The 25,945-nt window shown below is 45.1% G+C and overlaps 10 protein-coding genes across 10 annotated transcripts; 4 read left to right on the forward strand and 6 right to left on the reverse strand.

The window, feature by feature from the left end:
* Positions 1 to 24: 24 nt before the first annotated feature.
* On the reverse strand, positions 25 to 1,286 carry L203_101023 (uncharacterized protein; the record flags this gene model as incomplete). Its single annotated transcript, XM_066210474.1, has 4 exons — positions 25 to 513; positions 574 to 756; positions 814 to 1,059; positions 1,125 to 1,286. 4 exons carry the CDS (start codon positions 1,284 to 1,286, stop codon positions 25 to 27), a joined length of 1,080 nt encoding a protein of 359 aa, XP_066066571.1.
* A 1,147-nt stretch (positions 1,287 to 2,433) lies between these two features.
* L203_101024 (uncharacterized protein) lies at positions 2,434 to 3,279 on the forward strand (the record flags this gene model as incomplete). Its single annotated transcript, XM_066210475.1, has 1 exon — positions 2,434 to 3,279. One exon carries the CDS (start codon positions 2,434 to 2,436, stop codon positions 3,277 to 3,279), a length of 846 nt encoding a protein of 281 aa, XP_066066572.1.
* A 44-nt stretch (positions 3,280 to 3,323) lies between these two features.
* L203_101025 (uncharacterized protein) lies at positions 3,324 to 4,548 on the reverse strand (the record flags this gene model as incomplete). Its single annotated transcript, XM_066210476.1, has 2 exons — positions 3,324 to 4,023; positions 4,070 to 4,548. The coding sequence occupies 2 exons, from the start codon at positions 4,546 to 4,548 to the stop codon at positions 3,324 to 3,326; spliced, it is 1,179 nt and encodes a 392-aa protein (XP_066066573.1).
* Positions 4,549 to 5,002: 454 nt separating this feature from the next.
* On the reverse strand, positions 5,003 to 8,314 carry L203_101026 (uncharacterized protein; the record flags this gene model as incomplete). Its single annotated transcript, XM_066210477.1, has 16 exons — positions 5,003 to 5,005; positions 5,074 to 5,204; positions 5,255 to 5,495; positions 5,543 to 5,608; positions 5,654 to 5,877; positions 5,931 to 5,952; positions 6,000 to 6,009; positions 6,398 to 6,816; positions 7,340 to 7,399; positions 7,443 to 7,505; positions 7,554 to 7,769; positions 7,817 to 7,938; positions 7,986 to 8,021; positions 8,073 to 8,124; positions 8,176 to 8,235; positions 8,282 to 8,314. The coding sequence occupies 16 exons, from the start codon at positions 8,312 to 8,314 to the stop codon at positions 5,003 to 5,005; spliced, it is 1,758 nt and encodes a 585-aa protein (XP_066066574.1).
* Positions 8,315 to 9,291: 977 nt separating this feature from the next.
* On the forward strand, positions 9,292 to 13,247 carry L203_101027 (uncharacterized protein; the record flags this gene model as incomplete). Its single annotated transcript, XM_066210478.1, has 7 exons — positions 9,292 to 10,476; positions 10,525 to 11,404; positions 11,450 to 11,904; positions 11,966 to 12,110; positions 12,165 to 12,492; positions 12,544 to 12,869; positions 12,922 to 13,247. 7 exons carry the CDS (start codon positions 9,292 to 9,294, stop codon positions 13,245 to 13,247), a joined length of 3,645 nt encoding a protein of 1,214 aa, XP_066066575.1.
* Positions 13,248 to 13,458: 211 nt separating this feature from the next.
* On the reverse strand, positions 13,459 to 15,390 carry L203_101028 (uncharacterized protein; the record flags this gene model as incomplete). Its single annotated transcript, XM_066210479.1, has 8 exons — positions 13,459 to 13,607; positions 13,660 to 13,890; positions 13,940 to 14,487; positions 14,544 to 14,630; positions 14,686 to 14,824; positions 14,881 to 14,951; positions 15,010 to 15,219; positions 15,272 to 15,390. The coding sequence occupies 8 exons, from the start codon at positions 15,388 to 15,390 to the stop codon at positions 13,459 to 13,461; spliced, it is 1,554 nt and encodes a 517-aa protein (XP_066066576.1).
* A 256-nt stretch (positions 15,391 to 15,646) lies between these two features.
* L203_101029 (uncharacterized protein) lies at positions 15,647 to 19,619 on the forward strand (the record flags this gene model as incomplete). The annotated part of the gene is made up of 12 exons (XM_066210480.1): positions 15,647 to 15,911; positions 15,959 to 16,488; positions 16,550 to 16,643; positions 16,692 to 17,161; positions 17,211 to 17,867; positions 17,921 to 17,936; positions 17,988 to 18,325; positions 18,378 to 18,584; positions 18,644 to 18,933; positions 18,988 to 19,213; positions 19,266 to 19,388; positions 19,461 to 19,619. The coding sequence occupies 12 exons, from the start codon at positions 15,647 to 15,649 to the stop codon at positions 19,617 to 19,619; spliced, it is 3,375 nt and encodes a 1,124-aa protein (XP_066066577.1).
* A 184-nt stretch (positions 19,620 to 19,803) lies between these two features.
* L203_101030 (uncharacterized protein) lies at positions 19,804 to 20,778 on the reverse strand (the record flags this gene model as incomplete). The annotated part of the gene is made up of 8 exons (XM_066210481.1): positions 19,804 to 19,825; positions 19,878 to 19,972; positions 20,024 to 20,094; positions 20,151 to 20,191; positions 20,249 to 20,470; positions 20,529 to 20,597; positions 20,658 to 20,725; positions 20,776 to 20,778. 8 exons carry the CDS (start codon positions 20,776 to 20,778, stop codon positions 19,804 to 19,806), a joined length of 591 nt encoding a protein of 196 aa, XP_066066578.1.
* Positions 20,779 to 20,991: 213 nt separating this feature from the next.
* L203_101031 (uncharacterized protein) lies at positions 20,992 to 22,159 on the forward strand (the record flags this gene model as incomplete). Its single annotated transcript, XM_066210482.1, has 4 exons — positions 20,992 to 21,222; positions 21,282 to 21,390; positions 21,455 to 22,042; positions 22,104 to 22,159. 4 exons carry the CDS (start codon positions 20,992 to 20,994, stop codon positions 22,157 to 22,159), a joined length of 984 nt encoding a protein of 327 aa, XP_066066579.1.
* Positions 22,160 to 22,861: 702 nt separating this feature from the next.
* L203_101032 (uncharacterized protein) lies at positions 22,862 to 25,635 on the reverse strand (the record flags this gene model as incomplete). The annotated part of the gene is made up of 5 exons (XM_066210483.1): positions 22,862 to 22,875; positions 22,931 to 23,052; positions 23,104 to 23,211; positions 23,264 to 25,227; positions 25,279 to 25,635. 5 exons carry the CDS (start codon positions 25,633 to 25,635, stop codon positions 22,862 to 22,864), a joined length of 2,565 nt encoding a protein of 854 aa, XP_066066580.1.
* Between the last annotated feature and the right edge of the window lie 310 nt (positions 25,636 to 25,945).

Raw genomic sequence — 25,945 nt, forward strand, 5'->3', positions numbered from 1 at the left:
TTTATGTCACACCATGACAGGGTACTATTTCTCACAATCCAAGCATGCCAAAGATGCTTCCAATTCACTTGCCCTTTTCTTCAACAGTCTGTCAAGGGTTTTGAATCCCTTTTGTATACCATCGGGACCCAATTCTGACTCGTGTGACTCGGCGTGGGTGAAATCAATAAAACCTACTCGAGTCTTCATCATACCAGACTTGTCCCTTCCAACAAAGAACAATATCGAGCTGCCAGCAAAGTCCCATTTCGTCGCCTCGACTGCCATAGCCAATTCTTCAACCTGTTTGCGAATTTCCAAAACGCTATCCAATGTATCTTTTTCGATTTTGTATAAGTGTCCGAATGCGTCGGAACATGTGGATGACATGGCTTTAGAATAATAATGCTCAGAGCCTGGAGGAAGTCGATCGAATACACTTGGAAATACCGCATTTATATTGTCATCAAGACTGTGTGTGTGGCCCCTGTTCTTGCTGCATTTTAATCGGATTTTCATATCACGACGAGTTATCTAAGCGTTTGGAGTCAGCAAACTGATGGTCACTTGCATGCGATTCCAGTGCCAGCTTACCTCGGCGCCAGCGAATCTCAGACCGTATTTACTGCTGGTGCTATCTTGAGCGTTTATTCGTTGCTGCTTATATTTTATGGGATTTGATTTTGCAGCCCTACTTCCTGATAGTCGTGTGCCGGCCTTGAAATCAGCGCTCATCTCGACGTCAACACCTCTGCCTAGGTGGTCAAGGACAATACACTGTATCCAACGTCAATGTTTGCACATGGCTCTCAACGAGTAATGAATAGCACTCACCATTTTATATTTATCAGCATTGTTTTGCTTATAGCCTATGATTTTACCATCCTCTCCATATATCGGGACTTTCTCTTGCGACTCCGCCGTGGCTAATGAAATGCCGTCCGTCGAAAGCCAAGAAGTATCTACTACACCATAGTATGTTGGAATGAACTTCTTGAGTAGATTGAATCCAGGATAGTCTTTTTCTAAAGTTCCGTTTATAAGGCTCTCGTAGAAATTTATTTCATCCTCCCCGGTCCGCTAATGAATGAAGTCACGCATTAGTTCATTCTGACTTGCCATTTGTGCTAGCAACGACGACTGACCTTTATTAATTGTTTTCCATCTTTACTCAAATAGGTGCAGCCTATATGTCCACCATCTTGGTGGTCGTTTTGCCCAACATAACATCTAGAATCGAAAGGTGACCATGCAATTGTTAGATTCTCAAGTGACTCATCAGAAGGGTTGAGGCTGAATGAGCTCATACTACAACAGCAGAATCGGCAGTTTGCAAGCTGGAGAGTTGTGGATTTACGCTTTCTGTATAATCTCTTCAACCAAAGTCAAAATTCGTGAGCAGACTTTTGAATAACGGATCTCTGTCAGGACTTGGATTGGGTCTTGGGGCTCTGAATTGAGATGTTGGGACGAGGTTGGCTTGGGTGAAAAGTATGTAGCTGGAATAGAAGGCACCTATCCAGATTGATTCTCTGAGATCTATCAACAAATAGCCCTTCCTTGATCCTTGTCGTTTTCTGCGGCGGTCACTGAACTACACTACTTCCTCAGCATACACAGTGTCCTGACCTGCACTGTCCATGATACTGACAATTTCTTAGCCGAAATAACACTTTAGCCGTCTACATTCTTGTGAGAATGCCCGCAACGCTTCCCTTCCATAGAGGCATCAAACGTGCGGCTTTTCGAGCTGATAATTTTTGAAAAAAGTTGAATTCTTATTATCCAGTAAATGTTGCATTTATAAATAAAATAAAATAAAGAAAAGCCAACTACAGAAACGAAAGAGGGAACCAAATAAATACCCCTAGCCACTTTCCCTAACGCCGAAAATATCCGCTTTTCACCTATAAATATCTTCAACTCTCAAATTTTCTCTTTTTCTTTTCCATCACGGGCCCGGCTTGAATCTTCTCTCTTGAAGCTCTCAGCATTTTTCGACAGAACGGAAGCGTCCTCGGCATTCTCTTAGTTTGGCCACTCGATTGACGCATATTTCCTGTCGACGGGACACGGCTTCCCCAAGAACGATCTTTTGTATGGCTCGGCTGGTTCCCTGGTTGCTAACCTTCTCGGTGGGCGGCTAGGTAGAGCTGGCTTCTTGGGTCGTACTAAGGACAGCCGTTATTTCATATCCTTGCCTAGGCGATTCGCCATTGAGGAGTTGGGAGAAACCAACGGCTTGATATTGTATAGTTTCCTTTTCCTTAGCATCGGGTCATGTATAAACTATTTTTATGGAGCTGCTGGCTGTCGAGATGCAAAAGATGGGATGAGTTTGAGATATAAATCCTTTAGCGATAGGCTGTTTTGTTTTTTTTCTCGCGAAATAAAATTTCTCTTTTACATTTCCATCTTGTTTTCTCCCTATTCAATCGAAATGGATTCATTTCAATGACTCAATCTCGCTCTTTACCCAACAAACTCCAACCGCTGCTTCCTCTTTGTACATCGTCTGTACTCAATGTCCCTCGTCCACCAGCACTGGCATTCTTTCGTCAGCCTGGTCATGTCATCCCAACCAAGTGGAGTCTCTATCGCCCTCTCATCGCGCACTTGAAGGTCAATCCTGGCCAGAGTTATCCGCATATATCGAGGGAGATCAGGTCATTGTGGAAGAAGAACAAGGGCTTGACTTCTGTTCCACAGGTTCAAGGCTTTCTGACAAGGCAGTACGATTTGTTACGGGCTCTCCAGGCTGATAGTCGAGACGAATTACAGGAACTTGAGCAACGTTTGACGAGAAAACATGAATGCTCCGACTCTAGAAAACGCGCTCAAGAATCTAAAGAAGCTTTGCAGTCAGCCAGCAAACCACCCCGTCTTACAGGAGCATTTCATCGCCCGACACTCTTCAACCCACCGCTTCCTAGGTTAAAGCCTCAGCCTATCGGGCTCTCCATGATGATACACAATAGGTTGCGCGCAAGAGAGCGTAGGATGGAGAAGAGGAAATTGTACGCGTCCCTGAGAGTGGATATGCTACTTGAAGTTTCGTTTTGGAAGCAAGTTGAAGTTTCACGACGTTCAAAATGGGCACCCAACAAGAATTCAAAAAGTCCTGGTGGATGGGATGTCATCCTCAAGGAGGAATTGAAAACTATGGATGCAAGGTTTGCTAGAGAAAACATGAGGGCAGAAATGGTGTTTGAGAAGCCCATGTTGCAGAGGATAAAGAGAGCCAAAATGAGGAAGCTGCAGTGGTGGAAGATGAAGAAGAAAGCGGCAAAACAGAGATAATTTCATGCAGGGTATGTCTCCATTGCTGTTTAACAAATACAGCATCATTCAGTCTCTACTAGGTCGGCAATCAGGGCCTGTCCAACTACTTCGAGCATTTCCAGTGACACATCCGCCCCTTCACTGTCGCTTTTATCAGATATATCCTTTTCACCACTTGGAGCGCTTTCTTCGTCCGATTCGTAATCACCAAGAGCCAAAAGACTTTGGCCAGCATCGACCTTGGACTTTTTGACGCTGCTGTCTTCAGTCCTGGTCGGTTCTGCGTTCCTCTTCTTGCTTTCTCGGTCCAGATCTTTTGTACCTCTTGCGCAATCCTCGATATGTTCTAGAGCGACAACGATGGCTTGTCCTTTTTCAAGCATCTCGCTCCAATCACAATTCTCCATCACTCTTATCTCAGGATACTCTACCCATGACGAGCCCTCGAGAGCTTGTGCAAGAGGTTTTTTGGGATCTAATGGTGGATAAAAGAGTAGCTGTTGGGGATTATGTGGTGGTGCAGGTCTCAATGGGGTCGCATGAAATCGAAGAAGGAATTGTATTTCTGATGTTGAGACAGTCATTGGAGGAAGCAGCAGTGATAGAGTGGGTAGCGACTCTGATGATGAGGTTGCGAAAAGTACTCGAGGATGTGATACATCCTTGATGACAGACACGGAGGACGCCTTTTCTGAACTAGCCGATGGTAACAGCAGTGTAGATGGGAGTAGGAGATGTACCGTCAAATGCAGTTGCTCTGTCCTACAATCAACAAGTCAACAGTGTCAGATTATAGTATACTACATACCTTGGATTCCAGCTTGATTGGTTTGATTTTTTTCTACCCATACCTTCTGGCATAAAATCTGCCTTGCAACCTCGTTTCTCCAACTCTCTCCTCAAGCCATCTGTCTTTCCTCTTGCCCGTCCACGATTCATTTTTCTACCGCGCCCTCTTCCCCTCCCTCTGCTTGACCCTTCATTAGCGTTGACCTCGTCCACTTTAATTTCCTGTCCCCATCCCATAACTTGCCGTCTACCTTCCTCCAACCACCTATAATCATCCGACCAGGCTCCTTGGGTATATTCATTGAGAGGAATGAATTTTGCTGGATCCCTGATACCAGAGCATGATTCTTTTAACTTGTGTGTACGAGAGCAAAGAAGAGAGCAGGTCCGGAGCGAACACCGTGGACAAGAGTATCGAGAAGGTGAGCAGCAAATGTAGCAGGGTTTGATGATAGAACAAGCAGAAGGTTCTGAAGGCGGACAGATAGGCTCTGGCATGGCTTACTTTTGGCTTTTGATTTATCTAATGGCGCATAGAAAGAGTGTTTACAAGAATATCAATAAGAAAGAAAGGAGAAAAGAAAAAAAAGATGAGAAAAGTGGAGGTTTGTGGGTGGAGGTTGACAGCCCGAAAAGAGAGTTTATCTGCTACATTGTAAAAGTATCCAAAATTTGTTTCAAGTTTTGCATAGGTCTGCATTTGGCTAAGGGATCCAGAGCCCCTGCAATGGCCAGTGTACACGAGTTAGGGTCAAAAGTATACATTCTCTCGGCAAAATGGATCTTGAGAACTTGTTTTGGGCATAGCTAATGGGTAGATATATGAAACCATAGCAAGAGTCCGACAAAATGAAGCTCTGCAAACAGGCAGATTGAATAAAAGGGAAAGACATCCATGAGGGTCTTCACGGTTATGAAGTTGCACTATTCGGACGATGTGGGATATCGTTCTTTACTATGCATTTAACCATATCAGTCAACACAATGAGCTTCGCAATCACTGAACCGTTCAAGAAGACATACATTGAATCCAGAAAGGGACGGAAGTCCCCAGCTTGTCGGCTTCCATTCTTCAAGGTGCTCAAGTATCTCAGTGGCACCATACGTTTCTCCTGGGTTCAGCGCACGCAGCTCGGAATCGGGAACCCAAACCACTATTTTCCAGTGTCACTCAAACTTCAATAAGAAAGAGAAATAAAATGACCATTCATACCAGCAGCCACGCCAGCTTGAACCCCCAACGTGGCATCCTCAAATACTAATCCTTTTCTCCTTTCCTCTTGCTGCGTTTCATTGCACTCTTCTGCCGTGCCTACATCCCTTCCCAAAGAGTGTGCAGCGGCAAGAAAAATGTCTGGGTTTGGTTTCCCTCGCTTCACCTCAGGCGAGTCAGCTGTGAGGATAGAGGTGGCTGGGAAAAGAGAGAATATGTGGGGCAAGTGTGTCTAAAGAGGGTTAGAGCAAGAACATTACAAACAAGGTAAAAACCTGCGGTTTTATGGACAAAATTTTGAGTATTAGAGCCTGTTGCGAGGGCAATAGGTATACCTGCCTCGTGCTTTGATGCCAATTGAGCGAATTTTCAACGTATATCTCTACTTACCAAACCTTTTACCAAAGCGGCCGCACCTCTCATTGGCTCGACCTTTTTGAACAGCTCTTGCTTCATTCTGTCGCTCTCCTCAATGTACTGCTCCAACGTCATTTCACGCTCCACATCAGGAAAATGAGAGAGCAAGTATTGCGTTGAGAGACGTTGAGGTTTACCCATCATCCCCGATTTGATGTCCCATGTCATTTCATGGCCATATCTACCCAATATCGTGTCTGAGGAAAAGGATGAGTAGATGTATATATTGAATGTAGAGTAGAGTATTTACTCGTGACAATGGTGTAAATCCTCTAAACCACATGAGCTCATGGTAGGCGTAAGCTGAGGCTGAACAAACCTCTGAATCTCTATATATGCGTAAGCCGAATCAGCTGTTTCACTAACCAGTAGCTATTTAGACCTACACTATTGAGAAAAGTCAGCGAAAGAACTCGGAAACGTTTGATCTCGACCGCATACTCAAGAGACCATCCATATCAAAAATGACATATTCAATTCTAGGTTTGCGTGATTTGGTAGCCTCAGTGGTCATTGTCTTGTATATTTTAATGCATTTAGAAAATATATCAAAATGAGCAACAATATTAACACATTGAAATTTAAATTCCAACATCACAACTTCTTTCGTTTATTTCATCCCTCACTTTAACTCAACAACGATTTAAAAAAATTTCTTTTTTCTTTTTCATCTATCTTTACAGCCCAAGTACAAGAATCACTTTTTCGCAGTTTCACGAACAAGATGGCTTTTGCCCATCTGTCTCCTCTCGCTGTGGGTTGAAAGTCCCCGGAGCCTCTTTTACCTCGCCTATACCATCATCATGGCCAAATTCCGATTCTCTTTTCGTGCTACCCATGAACCGTCTCGTGTCGCCATATCTTCTTGCTACTCTTCTTTGGCTTGCCTCTCGATGAAACCTTCTTGCCAGAAGAGCGCTGTATGTAAAAATGCAGAGAGGCTGGTTGGTTAGTCGAGCTGGGAACGAAGACTGCGAACGATGTGTGTGGGGGCGTTTAGTGTGGTGTATCGTTTGCGAGGCGGTTTCCAGCTGTCCCTCTTTCTCGACATGTCTAACTGCTCTGTCAGCCTTCGGTTTTTCCGGGCTGACAGGTAGGTGTTGTAGAGGGTCGATTTTGGTACTCCCTGCTGGAGTCTACTGATGTTAGGCGAAGATATGAGCCTAGTCAGACTACCTGGCTTCAGAAGGGAAAGACGAGACTGTAAAAGATGAAATCGATGCGCTCATAGGTATAGTTATGTGATTGCCCGTTTTCGCTTTGCTCTTTGCAAGCGAGGAGGGTAACTTGATGGGGCTTACTCTGTGTCTTGGGCTGTCTTTCTTTCATCTTTTATCCTACGACCACACCGCCCACACATCTGGTATGGTTCGTACGTATATCTGTTTAGTTGGTACGAGATGCTTTTTTCAACCCTATGATGTTTTGAATTTCTTCATCGCTAGCTCAAAGAGTTTGACCGCCTGACATCGGTCTTTTAAAGATTCTTTTGAAGCCAGGAGCGATAGCATATTCATCTGAGGGTTTTGGATAGACAAACGATTTTTCTTACAATGCATACAATAGCAAGTAAAACACTATTACATTCTCATGTTCGCAATTGCCCAAGCGATGGATGAAACATCTCTGATTAATACAGTAATCTTAGAAGCTGCTGACTCGTTTTCCTGGAACATGGCCAGGCGGACCGACAGAGATATTGAGGTCACGAATAGTACCCTAGCCAAAGCAGTCAGTTACCTTGACACACTCAGTAACTCACATCTTCGAGATGGTAAACCCAGCCATGGATAACGACTCCATCAGCCCCTCTCTTTTTCCAATCCTACCATCTCGATGAGCCCTGTCACACATAACTACAAAACACACTTGCATTCTTGATAACTTCGCTCTCCAGCAAATTCTTCACCTGCTGCACCACATTCTCCTCCACCAACAAATCCAACGTCGGAGGTCCATCAGGTGTAGCGAGCGTCCTCGCAAGCGTAGCCACCGGCCGGACGTATCGTTGGAGCGCAGTCGCTGGTGGGACCGGTGGAAGACGAGATACGTTGAGAGCGGTCAGACATCCAACGCAGTTTGTGTGGCCCTAACACCATTGTCAGTCATTACACTCAAGCACCAAACAACACTCACAGCAACGACAATGTGTCGGACTCTAAAGTTGAGGAGGGCAATCATCAACACAGCGTTGAGCGAGTCATCCTGGGGCGAGTACAAACTGGCCAATGCTGTCAGAAAAGCCTCCTCCAAACGACCTACTTTGCAATGTTTCGATGCACAAAAATGTCTCCGGGGTCGCAACCCATAATTGTCGTCTCGGGCACACGTGCGTCAGAGCCTGATTGGAGTCCATCAGCCTCCATAAACGCCTCGGAAGTGAATGTCTTACATCCAATCCACATAACCTCGGGTCGCTGACCAGGAACGTGGCGGGGAAAGAACTGCAGGCATGGTAGTCAACACATGCATATACCAACAAAGACCACCCTCACCGTGGAATCCTTCTCCCAGACCTTTTTCGACCACATGGCGTTGCGGTCGAGGAGTTGTTTCTACGCATAGTCAGCCGCTGTCGACACCCACCGCCATCCAACTCACCATTTCTGGATACTCTAGGCTGGAACGGCTCATCTTGTCCAATCAAATATGAAAACAACAAAGAAAGAACCAAAAACAAAATTCCAATGCCATTCTTATATAACTCGCGCACAAACGGATTCCCGAAAAATCACCTTCTGCAATAATCATCGGCCCAGGCACGGTTATTACCATTGATGAAAAGCGGTCTGTGCGCATGACCCATATGTGTGGAGCGGCGAGTGTGCCTGCATGGCGGATGGCTTACGTGGTGTCCGGATCCAGACGACTTGGATAAAGCTGACGGGTGAGCGACCAAGCTATAAGGAGAGCCACAAGGAGCAGAGGCAAGATAAAGCGAGCATGGAAGCGAGATAGAGGGACGTTTGACGCTGGATATGGGTAAGGGCATGTGGTCTGGTCGAGTAAAGCTGTAATACATTCGGTTGCGTCTGCCGTATATCACCTATAGAGCCTGGAAGAGGGAATAAGTAGATAGTAGCACATGGTTTGCCATGGGTGTAGCTCACAGGGTTAGTCATAGGGATGTACGGGTGGTACACAAGATGTCTTACTACTAGCCTTGGACATGGTCGGAAGTCCGCTGCTGGTTTTGCTATATATAAACGCGCATAGGCTTGTTGGATTGTCTACCACTCTTTCACTTGAGCGCAAGTCTCGCCAAGCAGTATGAACAGGTCGTCCTTCTGCTTGTCCTGCTTCTGGGCTCTTGGCTGGACGCGTCTAGGCAATGCAGAGCTTTCTCTTTGGACGGGATTCGTGTTGTAAAAAAACAAGAACAAGGATAATGGTAAAAGCAAAGATAAAAGCAAAAGCAAAAAGTAATTGTAAAATGGACTACACGTTTTGACTTGAAAAAAAAATTCTCAATTCGCGACGCGTTTTGCAGGAATCACGCTAAAAGGAAGTTGTTGTTTTATTAACGCGTCATCTTTCATTCCATTATTCCTTTTATACCATTCTTCTTTTGCTTTTACCTTTCTACTTGCCAAAAGAGTTCATTCGCCAATATGGGTGAACAAAGGGTTCGCCTGTCACCCACACCTCCCTCAACCTCTATTCTATCGGCACCATCAAGTAGTACAAGCACAACAACAGTGAGGCCAAGTCGTCCGCCATCGACAACGTCTCTGCGCAACCCAAAGCACAGAGCTCAACAGCCAAACACTCTCAACACGTCAGGAGGTGTTACCCAGTCACGAAGGCAGTCAGCAGACACTTACATGACGGATTCACAAAGTGTCAGTCCTATAACATATTTTCCAAACCCTTCGACTTTTATCAACAAGCCTGGTGCCAGTAGCTCTAGCACATCTACATCGACCTCCACCTCGCCATCAGCTTCGACTTTTCAGATATCCAGCACGGATTCAGAGGACAGAGAGCTAGCAGCTCACACACCACGTATAAACCCAGCATTCACCAACAGTGTGATGGGGTTGGATGTCACAGGTGTTGGCGTGTCTTCTCCTCGAATGTTGGGTCGCGGCCATTCCCAACAGTCACACAATACCAGCTCGTCATCATCTGTTTCGACTTTGAGCACGGATTATCCGAGGCGACGAAGCAGCCAGGCACAAGGAGGGAGAGTATTCAGCACACCTGTACCAGGTTATGGCGCTACACATCCCAATGTAGGACTGGGACTTGGGACTACACTGAGTAGATCCGGTACTGGATCGGCGATCAGTGGCAGTGGGGCTTTGTCAAGTCCAAGGCGCATCTCCACGTCTCGTGCGTTGCCTGTACAACCTCAGACAGCATTTCCGACCCAAGGGCTTGGATTGCCAAGTCATGAGGCTTACTATTCTGTAAGCCAGCCTGCAACGGCTACAGCCTCTAGATTCAAAGACAAGGGATCCCAGGGGAACAGCCTTCGGGATCGTGCAGAAGACCATCAACATTCTTCGTTTGGAGGTTCATCCTACGGCGCAACTCTTGTTCCGCGCCCTCCCCTTGTCGGTCACAGCTCTTCTTCCCCTGTTCTCTCACCGGCAGGATCTGTCATCCAAAAGCTCAAAAAGAGGGTCAGCGCGGTTGGCTTGGGTCTGGGTAGGCCCGAACATTATGACGATGAATCACTTGGAAGGAGAGGGGAAGTGGATGAGATGTTGGAGGATAATGAGGGAGAACGAGCAAATGGTACGAGGGTGTGGTATAGTTCCTATGTCACTATCGACTGGATCCATGATGCTGTGAGTCCTTGTCAATCGTGAATTTCTTTAAAGTTGACAACGCCATAGATTAAGGAATCATCAAGAGTTCGTCGATTACGTCACGCTGCATCTCGCTCGCTTAGAGGCAAGGTAATAAACACTTGGGATCGCTTCCAGGGTTGGCTCGTTGTGACTCTTGTGGGCGTCATAACGGCATTCATCGCTTTCTTGATCATACGAGCAGAAATGGCATTGTTTGACCTCAAAGATGGATTTTGTTCCTCCTCATGGGGAACAGCCAAGAGGTTTTGTTGCGCACCAAGACATCAGACGCCTGGTAGTGATGGAGGCGAAGGTGACTGTGCAGACTGGGTTGAATGGGGTCAGTTGTTTGACCCAGATAACCAGCATGGCTCAGAGAATGCTTGGATTTATAGTGGCCCAGAGTTTCTGACGTATGCCATTATGGCATTGATACTGGCGACGGTTTCAAGCTGTATGACAGTCTATCTCAGTTCCTCGGTTCATCACACTACATCCAAAGATTCTGCTTTCCTTACGCCTCCTCAAACACTGCCTACCAAACACACTGATGCCTCCCCGACAAAACTTGGCGTTGGTTTTCCTGATTTATTGAATGCTAACGCGATTGCCAACGAGCGTCAACCTCTTCTCGATTCCATCACAAACGAACCTTCAACGCCTCTGATTGAGATTCCGCCAACGAATACGCGCAAGGTTATGTTTTATGCCGCAGGATCTGGTATACCCGAGATCAAGACCATCCTGAGCGGTTTTGTGATCCATGGGTATCTTGGTGGCTGGACACTGATTACCAAAAGTGTGGGCCTCGCACTGAGCGTAGCTTCTGGGCTGAGTTTGGGTAAAGAGGGACCATTGGTGCATATCAGCTGTTGTGTGGGAAATATCATCTCCAGACTTTTTATCAAGTATGAGTGCAATGAAGGTAAGAATTAGTCATATCGTTACGTATGCTAACCAGGTTGTTTAGCCAAACGAAGGGAAATATTATCTGCAGCTTGTGCGGCTGGTGTTGCAGTAGCTTTTGGCGCTCCAATTGGTGGCGTCCTATTTTCTCTTGAAGAAGTATCCTATTATTTTCCTTCCAAAGTGATGTGGCGTTCTTTTTGGTGTGCCGCCATTACCGCTATTACCTTCAAAGCCCTAAACCCATTTGGAAACGGCTCCCTTGTTTTGTTTGCTGTGACCTACACCAAAGAATATCACTACTGGGAATTCCTTATCTTTCTCCTCTTAGGCGTGTTTGGTGGATTATATGGAGCTGTCTTTGCCAGACTCAATATCATCTGGAGTAGACGTGTGAGGAACGGGACGTGGTTGAAGAATCATCCAATCCTTGAGGTTGCTTTAGTAGTCATCTTGACTACAATTGTCTCATTCTCGAATCCCTATACAAGGATGGGAGGCACTGAGCTTATTGCTAGTGTACGTTGCCTCTAAAAGCTTGCTTACTGCATGGATTGGCTGCTAATCTATTTATACATAGCTATTTGAAGAATGTAATCCCTCCAGTTCAAGCAGGTTATGTGTTAGTCACCCTGAAGAAGTTGCTACTGTCATTTGGGAAATTTTTATGACTCTTGTGATTAAAGGATGCTTGACCATTGTTACCTTTGGAATTAAATTGCCAGGTACGACTGAAATGTTTCCTAGTGGATTCTGCTGATTTTGGAATGAACATAAAGCTGGTATTTTTATTCCATCTCTTGCCGTAGGAGCTTGCTTTGGCAGAATTGTGGGACACATCATGGAATACATCGAGTGGACTAACCCCGAATTGCCTCTTTTCAGTATCTGCAAAGATACCAACTGCGTTGTTCCCGGACTCTACGCCGTTGTGGGGGCTGCGGCTACTCTTGCAGGTGTCACAAGAACGACAGTCTCTCTAGCCGTCATCATTTTTGAGCTCACCTCAACTTTAAACTATGTTGTCCCTGTGATGATTGGTGTTTTGGTGGCCAAGACTTTGGCGGATGGTTTAGAGAAAAAGGGTATTTATGATCTAGTCATTGAGTAAGTTGTAAAGAATGTGTGAGTATTTGACATTTCCTGATAAGTCTATAGCTTGAATCAGCTTCCTTACCTCGATTCCAAACATGAATACCTCTGGGGTTCTCGCAGAGCATCTACGATAACCGACAAATCTATTCCTCACCTACGTGCAGACAAGCCTTATACCGTCCGGTCGCTCACTGGTAAACTTCTAGAGCTCGTCAGACTTGGCATGGAAGATACAGGTTTTCCAGTGTTAGTTAAAGAAATCACTAGTGCTGGTGGAGGCAGCGTTGCATTAGGAATGACTCTGGAAAATGGAATAGGAAGTGGTAGAGAAAGAAGTTGTTTACGAGTAGTTGGGTTCCTGGGTATGAATGAATTAGAACATGCCCTTTGTAAGTACCTCCTGGGATTCCAACTCTTCAATTATGCTGACTGCAGTAAAAGCCGAGCTAGCAGACGAACCAGACGCATCTATTAACCTCATGCCTGACGATTCACCAGGTGCCCTTACTCGCTCCGGCGTATTCAGCATTTTCAGCTTTGCTGACTCTTATGTTGGAAACACGCACAATCCTTATGATCTCAGTCGGTATATCGATCAAGCGCCCATTATTGTACAGATACACTCGCCTTTGGAGCTAGTTCAGCAGTTGTTTGTCAGGTTGGGTGTGAGGCAAGTTATTGTGGTTAATTCTAGAGGCGTTTATCAAGGAATAATCACAAAAAAGGCTTGGTTGAATTTCTTGGCGGAATTGGAAGGTGAAGACTGATCCGTCTTCTCATCAAAAGCTTGATATATCTAGTGGTTATGACAGTGCGGTGCTGTTCATCAATATTGAGGAATTCCATAAAGCGCAACGCCTTTTTGATCTGTACATACATTATCTATACGATGAAATTTCTTGAATGTTGTCTTAATGTACAGTCTATATATTATTCAGCCACACCAAGGTTTCTCATGTAGTTGGAGTAAACTGGTCATCAAGTTTTTCTCATGTTCTCTGGAACAGGTAGTAATTCTCCTGTTTCCGAGAGCACGCCGACCGGATCCATTTTACGAATGATGGCTTGATTGGCAGGGTTGTCAAGAATAAGATTGCGAACACAGAAAAGAGCATGTTCTCTCAAGACTATCATAATCATTAGAAAACAAGAGAAAGGACAATCATGGCCACCACATACACGGATTATTTTCATCCACTTCAGTTAAGTTCAATACCAGCTCAACACCGCCGCACTCTCTTACTAGGTCACCAACGACGACATCGTTGAAAGTGAGAATTGAAAGAAGCCCGAGGAGATTGCGTTTAAGTTTTGAGAATGGTTTGAAAGCAGGTTGAAGGTGATCAGGATCTGGTAAAGGACGGAGAGGGTTTGTTCGTGGAAAAAACACCTCGAGAGATGCTAATAAATCTAGACAATTGTTAGATATTGTTTTTTGCACTGAAATACGAAAACTTGCTGATTAGTGGACGGACTACTCCTTTCTTACTATCTTTCATCAAAACTACAAGACGCTCTTCATCACCGGTTTCAATTTCCGTAAGTGAAGATTGATTGCAAACAGTATTAGACACGAAAGCTTTATCCCTTCGCCTTTGAACTCCAAGTCCGATAGAACTGAGTGCTTCCGAGACAAGAATAAGGGCCTCTAGAAATTTGGGCAAGCGGGGATCGTCGGCTTTTTGATGCAGCGACGGTGATGCACATGCTTCCACGTCACGGAACAAAGACACAAGAAAGATGTTGGATTGGCTATTCATAGGATCGAACGTTGTGGAAGACAAGGTCGAATCTAGTATCTTGAGGAAGACTGTTTGGGACGGCGTTATACACTCTGATGGTTCCGCCAAGAGAGTAAATAATTGCTCATGGAGAGAATAGTGGATGAAAGACTTGAAAATGGCTGCTGCAACATCAAATGCAGAGTCTTCTTTCTCCAGCCAATCATCCATTTTACCTAGGACTTTCATCAACCACCTTACTCCGATGGGACACAACAGCAGATGTCTGAGCCTAAGATCAATATGAAGACAAAAGAAGAGTAAACAGCGTCTTAAACTTACAAACGGCTTCGACTGTTGCGAGTGACGTTGTTCAACAAGTGAAGAGTTGCTTGGCAGGTTTTCACGTCTGAAGAGTCCAACAGACGTCTATACCTTGGGGTCAATCACATCTCCTGCCTTTCTAGAAGGCAGGGGTTCTCACATGATTACATCTTCTTCTCTTCTACCAGATGTGTACATTTTTAAATATTTGTCTGCCAGCTTTGCAGCGGAAGGGTCAGCGTTGGCCGGTGAGATGATGTTTGATAAGAGCTGGGTTATGACGATTTGCAGTGGAATGACTTTGGCAAAGATGGATCAGAAAGGCCGGTGGTCAGCTAAGAAACTGACAACTTACAATCTGGATCCTCAATGCGCTTATGTGAAGTAATATGGAAGATACACTGTCTGATTGCTTCCTCGTGATTGCTGTACAACTCTGATTTTAGCTTATAGTCTCCTTGCGACAAATTGCTATCAAACCTACGCAGCCGTATGCTGAAACGAAGCAAGACCAGCCACAAGGTTCCGTTCCAGTTTAGCCAATGCCAAAGCAACTTCCAGTCTGGAGCTCTCAGAAGCAAATCTTGGTCTCTCCGACTCAGCGGTGGGATCAAAAGAGGCAGCAAGACCTTTCCATACTTCTCCTGCGCTGTCAAAGAACCCTCCTTCTCTTTCTGCCTCAACCAAACCAGTCCTGTCAATACCAAAATTCAGCTGCTGCTATTCTTTACCCGGACAATATTTACCGCCTATCGAGATTATTTGCGATATAATGAGCAGCACTCTTCCATTTTTCCGCCGTTACCAAGCACAGGTCGTTAGAGTATACAATTGAACTTGTTGTTTTGGTATCCAGTGCTTCCATCTTTGCTAGTTTTCATAGAAATTCGAATGCAAAAGGGAAAGAAAAGAAAAAGTTGCTTTTACAATACACAAAACAACCAAAGTTTGAATTTTGGTAAATTCTGTGGGGCTCCACATTTGATAACGGTGGATAAGACTTGAAAATGTCAAAATAAGAATTTTCTTTTCTTTCCATCTCATTTTTATTTATTTACTTTTGGTTGAACTGATACAAGTGAGCGGATAGGAAAGCAAGGCGCCTGTGAATACAATTCACCATGGCTACGCTTCATCCAGGCTCCCCAAGCAAAATGCGTCTGTCAACAAGTACAGAAAGACGGACACCGTCACCGTCTGTACTCATGAACTTGAATTCTCAGGTTCCCACAGCGCCCAAGTCGCCCAAAGTGGTTCTCGGAGTGTGTGCCATGGACGTCAAGGCTAGAAGCAAAGCTATGAGGGAAATTCTGACCAGGCTGGTAGACATTGAAAAGGGTGGATTAGAGGTAAAGATTTTTGGAGACGTCGTTATTCTTGAAGAAGGTGCGTATCTATATGAGGTGAGGTACAGTTGCTGACCTTTTCTATAGATATATCTCACTGGCCGCCTGTGGATGTCCTCATCTCTTTCTTTTCCACAGACTTTCCACTGCCAAAGGCTATCCAATATACGCAGCTCTCTGGCAGGCCCCCTCCTATATCAATCAATTCTGTTTTAATGCAATCTCTACTCTGGGATCGGCGCCTTGTCCTTGCCATCTTGGATCACATCGGAGTCCCTACGCCTAATCGTGCAGAAATCTCGCGGGACGGTGGACCGCATGTCCCCCGCTCTTTGAGGAGGCAAGTTAGGAAAGAACTAGGTCTCGTTCTTCCTGGGCCAAAAGCCAAAGATGAGCTTGAGTGGGGAGAGGTAGTCATCCCAGATCGATGGAAGAATAAGCAGAGGAAAGATGTTGTGCCCAAGTCAAACGAAGTTATTCTTCGAGAAGACGGTGACGCCATTATTGTCGGCGACAAAGTGGTGGAAAAACCTTTTGTGGAAAAGCCAGTAGACGGCGAGGACCATAATGTGTATATCTACTACAAGGGCGGAGGAGGCAGAAGGTTGTTTAGAAAGGTTCGTTTGCAAAACTGGACCGTATTCTACATCTTCATATCATGCTGAGCGACACATGCAGGTGGGAAACAAGTCGAGTGAATATGATCCAAACCTATACCACCCCCGTACCATTGGCTCCTTCATTTACGAAGAGTTTATTAATGTTGACAATGGTATGCAAACTATAAAGCTCTGAATGAATATCTGCTCATTGCTTGTAGCCGAAGATATCAAAGTCTATACCGTGGGCACCAAATTCTCCCATGCAGAGACCCGTAAATCCCCTGTCGTTGATGGTCTTGTTCGTCGGAATGCAGATGGGAAGGAGACTCGCTTCATCACTCCCTTGTCTGAGGAGGAGGCTCAATACGCCCGAGATGTTGTAGAGGCTTTTGGTCAACGAGTCTGCGGATTTGACCTGTTACGATGCGAAGGAGGCTCAAGGAGTATGGTCATTGACGTTAACGGTTGGAGTTTTGTTAAGAACAATCAAGCATACTATGATAAGGCGGCGGAAATTTTGTCCGGTGTTTGTCAGATCGCGCGAGATCGCAAATTACAGGGCATGCAGGCCGGCCTGCCTGCTGCCAGCGCTCTCAGCAATCCTGCTAGTAGTTCTACAACAAGTACTTTACGTGCTACTGTCACCGTTCTTCGACATGCTGATCGTACACCCAAGATGAAATTGAAGGTGAGAAGAACGATTGTAATTTAAACGGTTGCTGATAAACTGCGTCAAGTTCTCTCTTCATGCTCATGAGCCGTGGTCTCAGCCGTTTCTTCGTCTCCTTAAAGGACATCATGAAGAAATTATCCTTCGAGACACTCGTCAGCTACAATTCATCCTTACGGCTGCTGAAGAATCCGCCCATGTACCTGGAGTCACCAAAGAGCAGCTCTCAAGATTGGCTCAGATAAAAGAAGCTTTAGAGAAAAAGATGAATATGGCCGGTACGAAGGCACAGTTAAAGCCTAGCTTCGAAAAGAAAAAAGGCGATAAGGATGGTAAGAAAACAGAGAAGGAACGGCAAGAGGAGCAGTTCAATGGCTCTGACGATGAACGTACGGAGACTGAGGGCAAGAAGAAAGTCAATGAATGGCTAAGAAAGGGCGAACACGATCTTCAATCCATGACTGATCCTGCCGTCAATCCCATTGACACAACAAATCCTGCTACTGCCGATGACCTCTTGAGAGTGGATACTATACTGCGTCCTGGCCAGCCTCTTCCTTCTTTGCCAGATATAATGCAAACAGATAGAAGACATGCTCATTGTCATGCTGATCCCGATATTCCAGCAGGGTTGGAGAAGATGCAACTAGTGATCAAATGGGGTGGCGAAAGCACGCATAGCTCAAGGTATCAAAGCAGGGACTTGGGGGATGCCTTCAAAAAGGTTGGTAGCGTTTTTGTCCTATATAGGCGGTGAAATGCTGATGAACACAATAGGATATCATGATCATGAGTACGTTATCCCGAAGTTGATATGATGGAGAGAGCTGATCATTCACAACAGATAAGGATGTTCTGAGCAATGTCAAAATCTACACCTCGTCTGAGCGACGAGTCATTAACACCGCCCAGATCTTTGCTCACGCACTTCTTGGTGTAGAAGGGGGAAGCTCAACATCACCCGGTTCTATAGCCAACTCCCGTAACCCTCCTGAGCCTGGGCCTCAAATTAGTCATCTGATTCAGAGAAGAGACCTGCTGGACGATAACAATGCGGGCAAGGAGAAGATGACAGAGGCGAAGAAGAAACTCAAGATGCTTTTAAGAACTGGAGAGACAGAGAGGAGAACAGATCTGGCTTGGCCCAAGTCTTTCAAGAAAGAACCTGTTGCGGTTGTCTCTGTACGTAGATACCAACGGAAAGGAACCAAACAGGTGCTGATATATTCCACAGGACGTTATCGAACAACTTACAGAGCTTCGAACTATTATGCGTATAAATTACGAGAATGGAAATGTTGATAAAATTCCTCAGCAACGATGGTGCAGTGGAGATAGTCCTTGGCTTTTCAAAGAAAGATGGGAAAAGATTTTTGAGGACTGGGTTGGAGTTAAACAAGAAAAATTCGACCCGTCACGGGTATCTGAACTTTACGACAGCGTAGATCACCGTCTTCTTTACAGACATATCACAAAGAGCTGACATCATTGTCGCAATAGATCAAATATGATAGTCTACATAACCGGTCATTCCTTCTTGCCATCTTTGACCCCGAAGGCAAAGGACAGGCTAGTAAAGCTGGTGCCCCCAATCAGGACCGTCGATTACATGACCTCTACGGCCGAGCAAAGGCTCTTTTTGATCTCGTTGCTCCTCAAGAATATGGATTTGACGCTGAGGCAAAGGAAGAAATTGGTATGCTTACCAGTCTACCACTGCTAAGAAAGGTATGGGAAGATTTAAATGAGGCAAAGTCTACAGGAAAATCTTTGGCATGCTTCTACTTTACGTACGAACAATCTTCAATTTTTGACATAGAATTAATTTATATCTGTTTCTATAGCAAGGAATCTCACATCACCACCTTCGTCCATCTCCTTCTTGCTTCCGGTTTACCTTTCACTAATGTTCGGATTCCTGAACTCGATTATTGTTCTCATTGTACAATTGAATTGTGGGAGAAGTCCTCTGGCAATGCTTCAAACAGAGGTCATAAAGACTTTTCCATCAGGCTGTCAATCAGCGAAGGCGCACATAGCCCTGCGGTCTTGGATAGCAATGTCGACGCTGTAAGTTACTCGACTTTGTGTATCAGATAGAGTAATAACAATTCTGTTATAGCGACACTCCTTAACGGTCCAGCCAAGGAAGAAGCTGAGTTCTCATATTGACTATGAACTAGCTCAACAATGCTTTTCTAAACATTTCGGCAAGGGCCTGTCCTTTTCTACAACTCCTCTGGAGGTACGTTTAAGAAAATCTCATATGGTTATCGTATGCAAATCTTGAGAAGAATAAGCTAACAAAGACGTACAGGGTGACGAAGTCTATCTCAAAAAATCAATTCAAGACGAGTCTGTACTTCCCCTTTCGTCTCTGCATCATGGACGAGCTGGAGAGGATACTTTGAGGATTATGAGCTCCACCAGTAGCGACAGAAGCCATCCAACAGGAGCCAGCGATGGAGGTTGGTAGCAACTTTCATTTCAGTCTTATTTATAGTGTTATCTTTGTCATGTCTAGAATGTCATCATCATTAGTGTTGTCGGTCATGGCAAGCCATAGCTAAAAGTATATTAACTTTTTGTGTGGGCCATACTTTCAAGTCATCTTAGAATATGCATTAGTTATACAAACATACAAAATCCTGAAATTAAGTCTAGATAAATGAAGCACCACCACTAGAATAAAACGGTTCAGAAATGTCTAGAATCATTGACAAAAGACACTCACTCTGGCAATCTCTCAATCTGATAGCGCCTCTTTACAATATACATTAAAGGGATACCTGGGATTTTTCTTATGCGCCTTCTCAAGTCCCTATCGCACTATACTTCAAATCAACAATTACTAGGGTAACCAATCATAATGACACATACGGTGGCCACAATATAGCATTTATGTGCAGTTACGCGCTGGACGATACAGTCGTCTGCATAAGTCCCATTATCTGCAAGGACGCAAGATGATTTAGAGGGCGTCAACAACGCGTAGATAAAGACTGACGATCACAATGTAGCCTCTCAAATCGAGGATCCTTGGCAATTCTGCAATCAATTATATCAGCTACCACACTGCCAGCAAGCAACACAAATTAAACGCACTTTAATGCCAGTCTATACTTGGGCCCCAACTTTTCCAATTCTGCCAAGACGCAGTCTGAAATTGTTGGGATACATTTGGCCATCAAGCAATCCATCATTCCTTGCACCAATTCAATTTTGTTTTGTATTGAAAAATTGATAAAGTTGGTATCGACAAGGATACGATATGGTGGACCCAAGTCCGTATTGTGAGACAGGAAGAGACTTGAAGAGACTTGCGCACTAAGTGAAATGGTCAGTCAGACACCATAGATACCCAATGGGACGGTTGAAAACTCACACAGCCTTTCTCTCCTCTGCTGCCTTCTCCTTCTCCGCCTTTCTAGCAGCTTTCTCAATATTTTCCTTACTATATCCCCAACTTTTCATCAGATATACTCCAACATTTCTCTCTAAACGGTATCCTTACAGCCGAGGATCACTGGGCTTAATCATGCGCTTGCCCGCTGCAAACTTGCGTGTCTTTGCTGCCTTGCCCTAGAGGTCTTCTTTCAGCATCCCAATGACCATTCTTCTGCCTGACCTACCATTTTTTGTCGTCACTTAGAAGAAATTAACTTTAGATAATAATATCTGGAAATATCTTGCAACTTTCAAAAGACAAGTCACGTGACATATCTACGTACGTAATATTTGTTTACTTGCCCTGAAACTGACCTCCACCCGACCAAATCACCAAATTGTCTTTTTGTCCCAGCCATCTTGGTTTGTTTTTGTATTTCTTTCTCGAGTCATCTTGAGCCATGTCAGTTCCATCCCCGCCAGCAAATACAATGCTCCCGCCTCCAGGACTTAAGCGACCGCGACCATCATCTTCAAACCTTTCAAATACCTCCATTCCGGGTGTCCCTCTAGCAGGATCAAGTTTGGGTACAGGCGGGCCTGCTACAGGAGCTGGATCAAGAGCAAAGAGAAGAAAGCCTGAGCCGGCAGTGGATGAAAAAAAGGAGGCTGAAGGTGAGATAAAGACAAGAGTCAGTCTGTGGTATTGGATGGAGCTTTTTGTTCTTGGGCTGATGTTGATTTTTTGAAGATAAATTTCAATGATCTTCCTCTGGAAACATTGTACAAATACTTGGAAGCGCATGACCTTTTACCACGATGGGATCCTTCGCCATGGTCTGAGGAGCCGTGTATGCCTCGTACGCTCTTTTCGCTGACATATTTGCTTTTTGGTAGTATGGTGAAACTGAAGCAAAACCATAGCAAACATGCTCTATGCGAATCTTCCTCACGCCTTGGGACCGAATACATTCGAGCAGGATTACGGTGCTTTAGATCCTTCCACCCCAGTTGGATCTATACCTCCAATCTCAAATGCTGTGTTGGAAGACACAAAACCAGTCATTGCGGGATCCGATGCCATTGAAAACGGTAGTGGTCCAAAGACAGAGATGGCATCAACCGCTCTCGTAGAAGAAGCCAATGTAAATGGAGATACCAAGCTTTTGCAAACAGAAAATGGCGTTGGTGCTCCAAACAATTCTACTGATCCCGCCAACGAGTTTCCACCTACCAATGACCCCATCGCTTGTACACGTTCTCCGTCTCCATCGCTTGTCGAACCTCCAACGACCCGTTCCAAAACAGCGCCTTCTCGTCGTCCGCCAACTCCCTCACCACCAATACCTTCACCTATACATAGGGGTGTCATAACTCTCTCGGACGTATTGGAGGCAAAGCGTGTCTTGGCAGAAAAGGCCAACTCACATTGGGCTAAAGGACTCGGCGGAGGTCAAAATAAAGAGGGTGAGACGATTGTTAATTTCTTGTACAAGATGAAGGTTGGTCCAGGTAAGTAGTCTTTCGCTCTGTATGGGGTAATATGGCAGGAAAAAATACTGATTTTGTCAAGGACGTTTATTGAGAGTATACAATCCCACAACTGCAGCTCAGCCACCGTGGTTATGATCTGTAATACATAATCTTATGATTGTGTCCCATCTTTTTCATTGCCATATCTACTCACTCAGTTATAGTTGATCATGCTTCCTTCATAACATGTCCCGTAATCTTATCAATATAACCGAAAGTCTTGCAATAAATGCATTTCAGTTCCATTCTGCAACTTTACGTACCAAATCACATTTTCTTTGCTTCCATGACTCTTATGACTTACCCAGAATCCCATTCAGACTATCCTATAGAAACCAAATCAATCTTGTTTAGTAGCGATTAGCCTGGGCGGTATATAGTAGAAACGACGCCAATCACACGAGTAAAATGACTCTTGATGATTGAACTCTCCAAGGTTGATCCTAGTAAAGTGACGACCCATCTGTGGCCCATCATTATCTCAACGGTCTCCAAGTGTTTCTGGCAGAAGTATATGATAATACATGTGTTTTGTGTCTCTACCATTTGTACCTATGCACTATCTAGTCTTCGCAATAAGAGAGTAATATTTGTACACTCAATTCTCTTACATTCAGTATCCCCAGAGAACAAAACCAAATAAACAAAAGCCATATTTTACTCATTTATATTTGCTAATCTACAATCCATCTTGATGCTTATTCTGTTTTCTGTTTCGCTTCTTATTTTCAAATAGTGACGATTGATGTTTCATTTCGAATTAATTATAGCTGTATATCGACCAGTGATAATTATACATCATGATCTCGGATCTAAACTGTATGTTAATACTGTTGTGAATCACACAAATAGTAAAACAAAACATACCATCTTTGCTAACCATCGACATCCAAATCCTCGACTTGAATATCCTAAAGTTTTCTTTTGTAAGATCCCTAAAATCAACGCGCTTATCTGCTTTGAAGTAAAATGTGAGTTTGCGACGATCCCTGTATCTCATGTTTAGCCAATTTTAACAAGCGGTAACAAATGTAATTTACCATTGATACTCGGCATCCACAATTTGCATAGGCAATCCTTTCTGTGTAACCTTCTCTCTGCAAATCATCATTGCATCATACTCATCTTGCATCTTTTCCCTCATTCTCCTACATAAACATAAGCATGGTTCCTTGCATTAGTAATATAATTTTCACATACTGTTGCTCCTCAGGACCGTGCGAGCTCTTTGCAAAAATCCTTTTAGGCATAACTTCCTTAGCCAGTGGTCCTCTCACAGCGGTTCCCGCGACTTCCATCTGCCCACCAGGTCCGACACCAGAAAGAAGGGTGTCAAGATCCATATTTGCCAACTCCATACCCTGAGGAATGTTACCCGTTTGGGGAGACTTGGATGCCGCAGAGGGAATTGAGGGCAGACGCTGATGTCCATGAGCAGGGTGGGCAGACATTTCAGCGCCAGCTACAGCCAGACCTGGTGGCTGATGTTCTCTTGCTCCACTTAGCAAAGCCTTTGTTGCCTGTCTTTCTTGCCAGTCTCGAACATCCATAGGTGTTAATTGATCCGCCACAACGGTTCCCAAATCACTCCCTCGATCTGCCTCTACAATCACTCTATCCCCGTTGGATATAAGAAGAGTTGGGTCGGGGCAGTAATAGACATCTCGACGGCCTGCTTTAAAAGTGACAATGTAAAGAGGGGTCGTGGGAGGGAGATTAGAAAGAGAGAGACCTTTGCCTAAGTCTGAAAGAGAAAGTGTGGAGAAGGAGGGAGACGTCGGAGGTTGTATTTGAGGTTGAATATTGGACGCTAAAACTGATGTATTTGCAGTGGGAGACGAGGGCGGGAAGCCGAATTGTGGAAACGCCGTGTTGATAGGGCTAAAATTCCTATTGTCGTTGTTGAATTGTTGACTAGATTGCTGCTGGAAAGGTCTCACTCCAAGTTGTTGTTGTTGTTGCTGCTGACCATAGTAGCCAAAAGTTGGACCCCCAGGCTGAGGTCTGGCACCTTGTTGAGATAGAGGCAAACCTTGTGGGGGCATACTCTGGAATGGAGGCCTTCCAAACGAATTGAAACTCTGTTGCCCAGTAATATACCCGTTTGGTGGGCTCCCTATAGGTCCAAGTGGGCCCGATGCACTGGGGATAGGTATAGAGGAGATAGAACGGGGAATACCAGCGCCTACAGGACCAATAGGACGACCGCCTATTTGGCTAGATGAGGTCTGGTTGTGAAGATCAGGTCGAGAACGAGGTCCACCCATTTGCGAAGTAAGGTCGTGGGAAGATGGAAATCGGCGAGAATCTTCACTTGGTGATCTCTCTTGTTGTTGAACATGCAAAGATTGACTTTGAGGCAGGGCAACCCGGCCTCTCATTGGGATTGCTTGTGAAAATGCCCCGAAAGATCCATCGTCAAGAATTCCTCCAGCACTATACCTGTCCAAGCTTCCAGAAGCGAATAACCCTTTATCCTTCTGGTCAATATCAAGATTCAGAGCATTACCAAGACCGTTCTCAGATTTATAAAGAGGGCCACGATATGGCCACAGGCCAAGAGGGGCAAATCCTGTTCCAAAATCATTGAGTATCTCGTGTCGCCCACCAGGCCCGCCCACCACAGATACACTATGTCTACGACTTGAAGCGCCAGATCTGTTGTCGCTTCCATTGTGCCCGATATCGCCAAAAGTAGCTGCTGTACCGGAATGAGGAGGCTGGTGTCCACCAAGAGCTTCTGTAATGGACGAGGTAAGCGCACTCTGTGTATCGCTACCCCATGCTGCTCGCGCAGAAGCATAAGTTGAGTCTTGAAACCGTTTTGGCTGGTTTACTGGATTGTTAGAGAGCGATGTTACACCACGGACGAAAGGCGACACGTTGGATCCTAGAGGACTTTCCTGTGGTTCAGGAGTGGTGGCGAATGGCTCAAGTGAGCTCAGCCATGGACGATCAAAGTTGGGTCGGGCACCAGTAGCCATCGATTGAGATCGCGAACGAGAGACATTTTCATCTGCTTGAGGCGGAGAAGGATGCAGAGGTTGTTTACGTAAGGCAGCGGGGGAAATAGAAGGGGTAGAATCAGGAGAGGTGGGAAATGGAGAAGCGTATTGAGAGGGTAGTTCTTCAGGATGTGATGAGAGTGTTCGCGCGAGCGACAACTTTTCAATCTCGTGTGAGTTCGGCTCAGTAGCGACAGGAACTGCACGTACTCTAGGCTCATGCTCTGCCACAGAGAAACTACTGGCTCTTGCAGGTCCCATGCCAGCTAAAGCGTTTCCAAACCTTGCTCCACCAATCACACCATACCCAAAACCATTGTAATCACTGGGTGAACAGTTTCCATTCTTATCAGGACCATCCACATGAGGAGACCTCCTTCCTGATACCGTATGAGAAGCAGGTAGTATAGGAAGCCTTTTTCCTGGTGGTTGCGAAGCTGCGCGCATCTTGCATGGAATGTGGGGCCCGTCGCCGTCAAGAGTGACTGCGCGAGTTGGTAAAGGCCGAGATGAGATGGCGAGGGCTTCCAGGTTTTGTTGGAGGGCAGGAGAAGTCGATGAAGTCATGGATCAGTCACGCGCAGAATTTTCAAGTATGAGAAAGCGTTGAGGATGTGGCGAAGCGGATGCTAGTAGCAAGATTTTGTTTTCAGTATCTCTCCAGCGATACCACTGATTGCAGGTCTATTCGCCTGGGTGGCGATTCTATATTCTAAATAGAGATGGAAATGTAATTGTAACAAAAAAAGAAGTTGTAATTGCTAGAAATATTCCAACGCGGAACTTATCCCCACAAATGCTCATTTGTTCTGTCACCTGACATATGTCCTGATGTCATCGTTTTTCGATCAGATTTGGCTTCATATTGATTATTTTA

This window comes from Cryptococcus depauperatus, chromosome 1 (assembly GCF_001720195.1).
Source record: "Cryptococcus depauperatus CBS 7841 chromosome 1, complete sequence".
In the NCBI taxonomy this organism is placed as follows: Eukaryota; Fungi; Basidiomycota; class Tremellomycetes; order Tremellales; family Cryptococcaceae; genus Cryptococcus; species Cryptococcus depauperatus.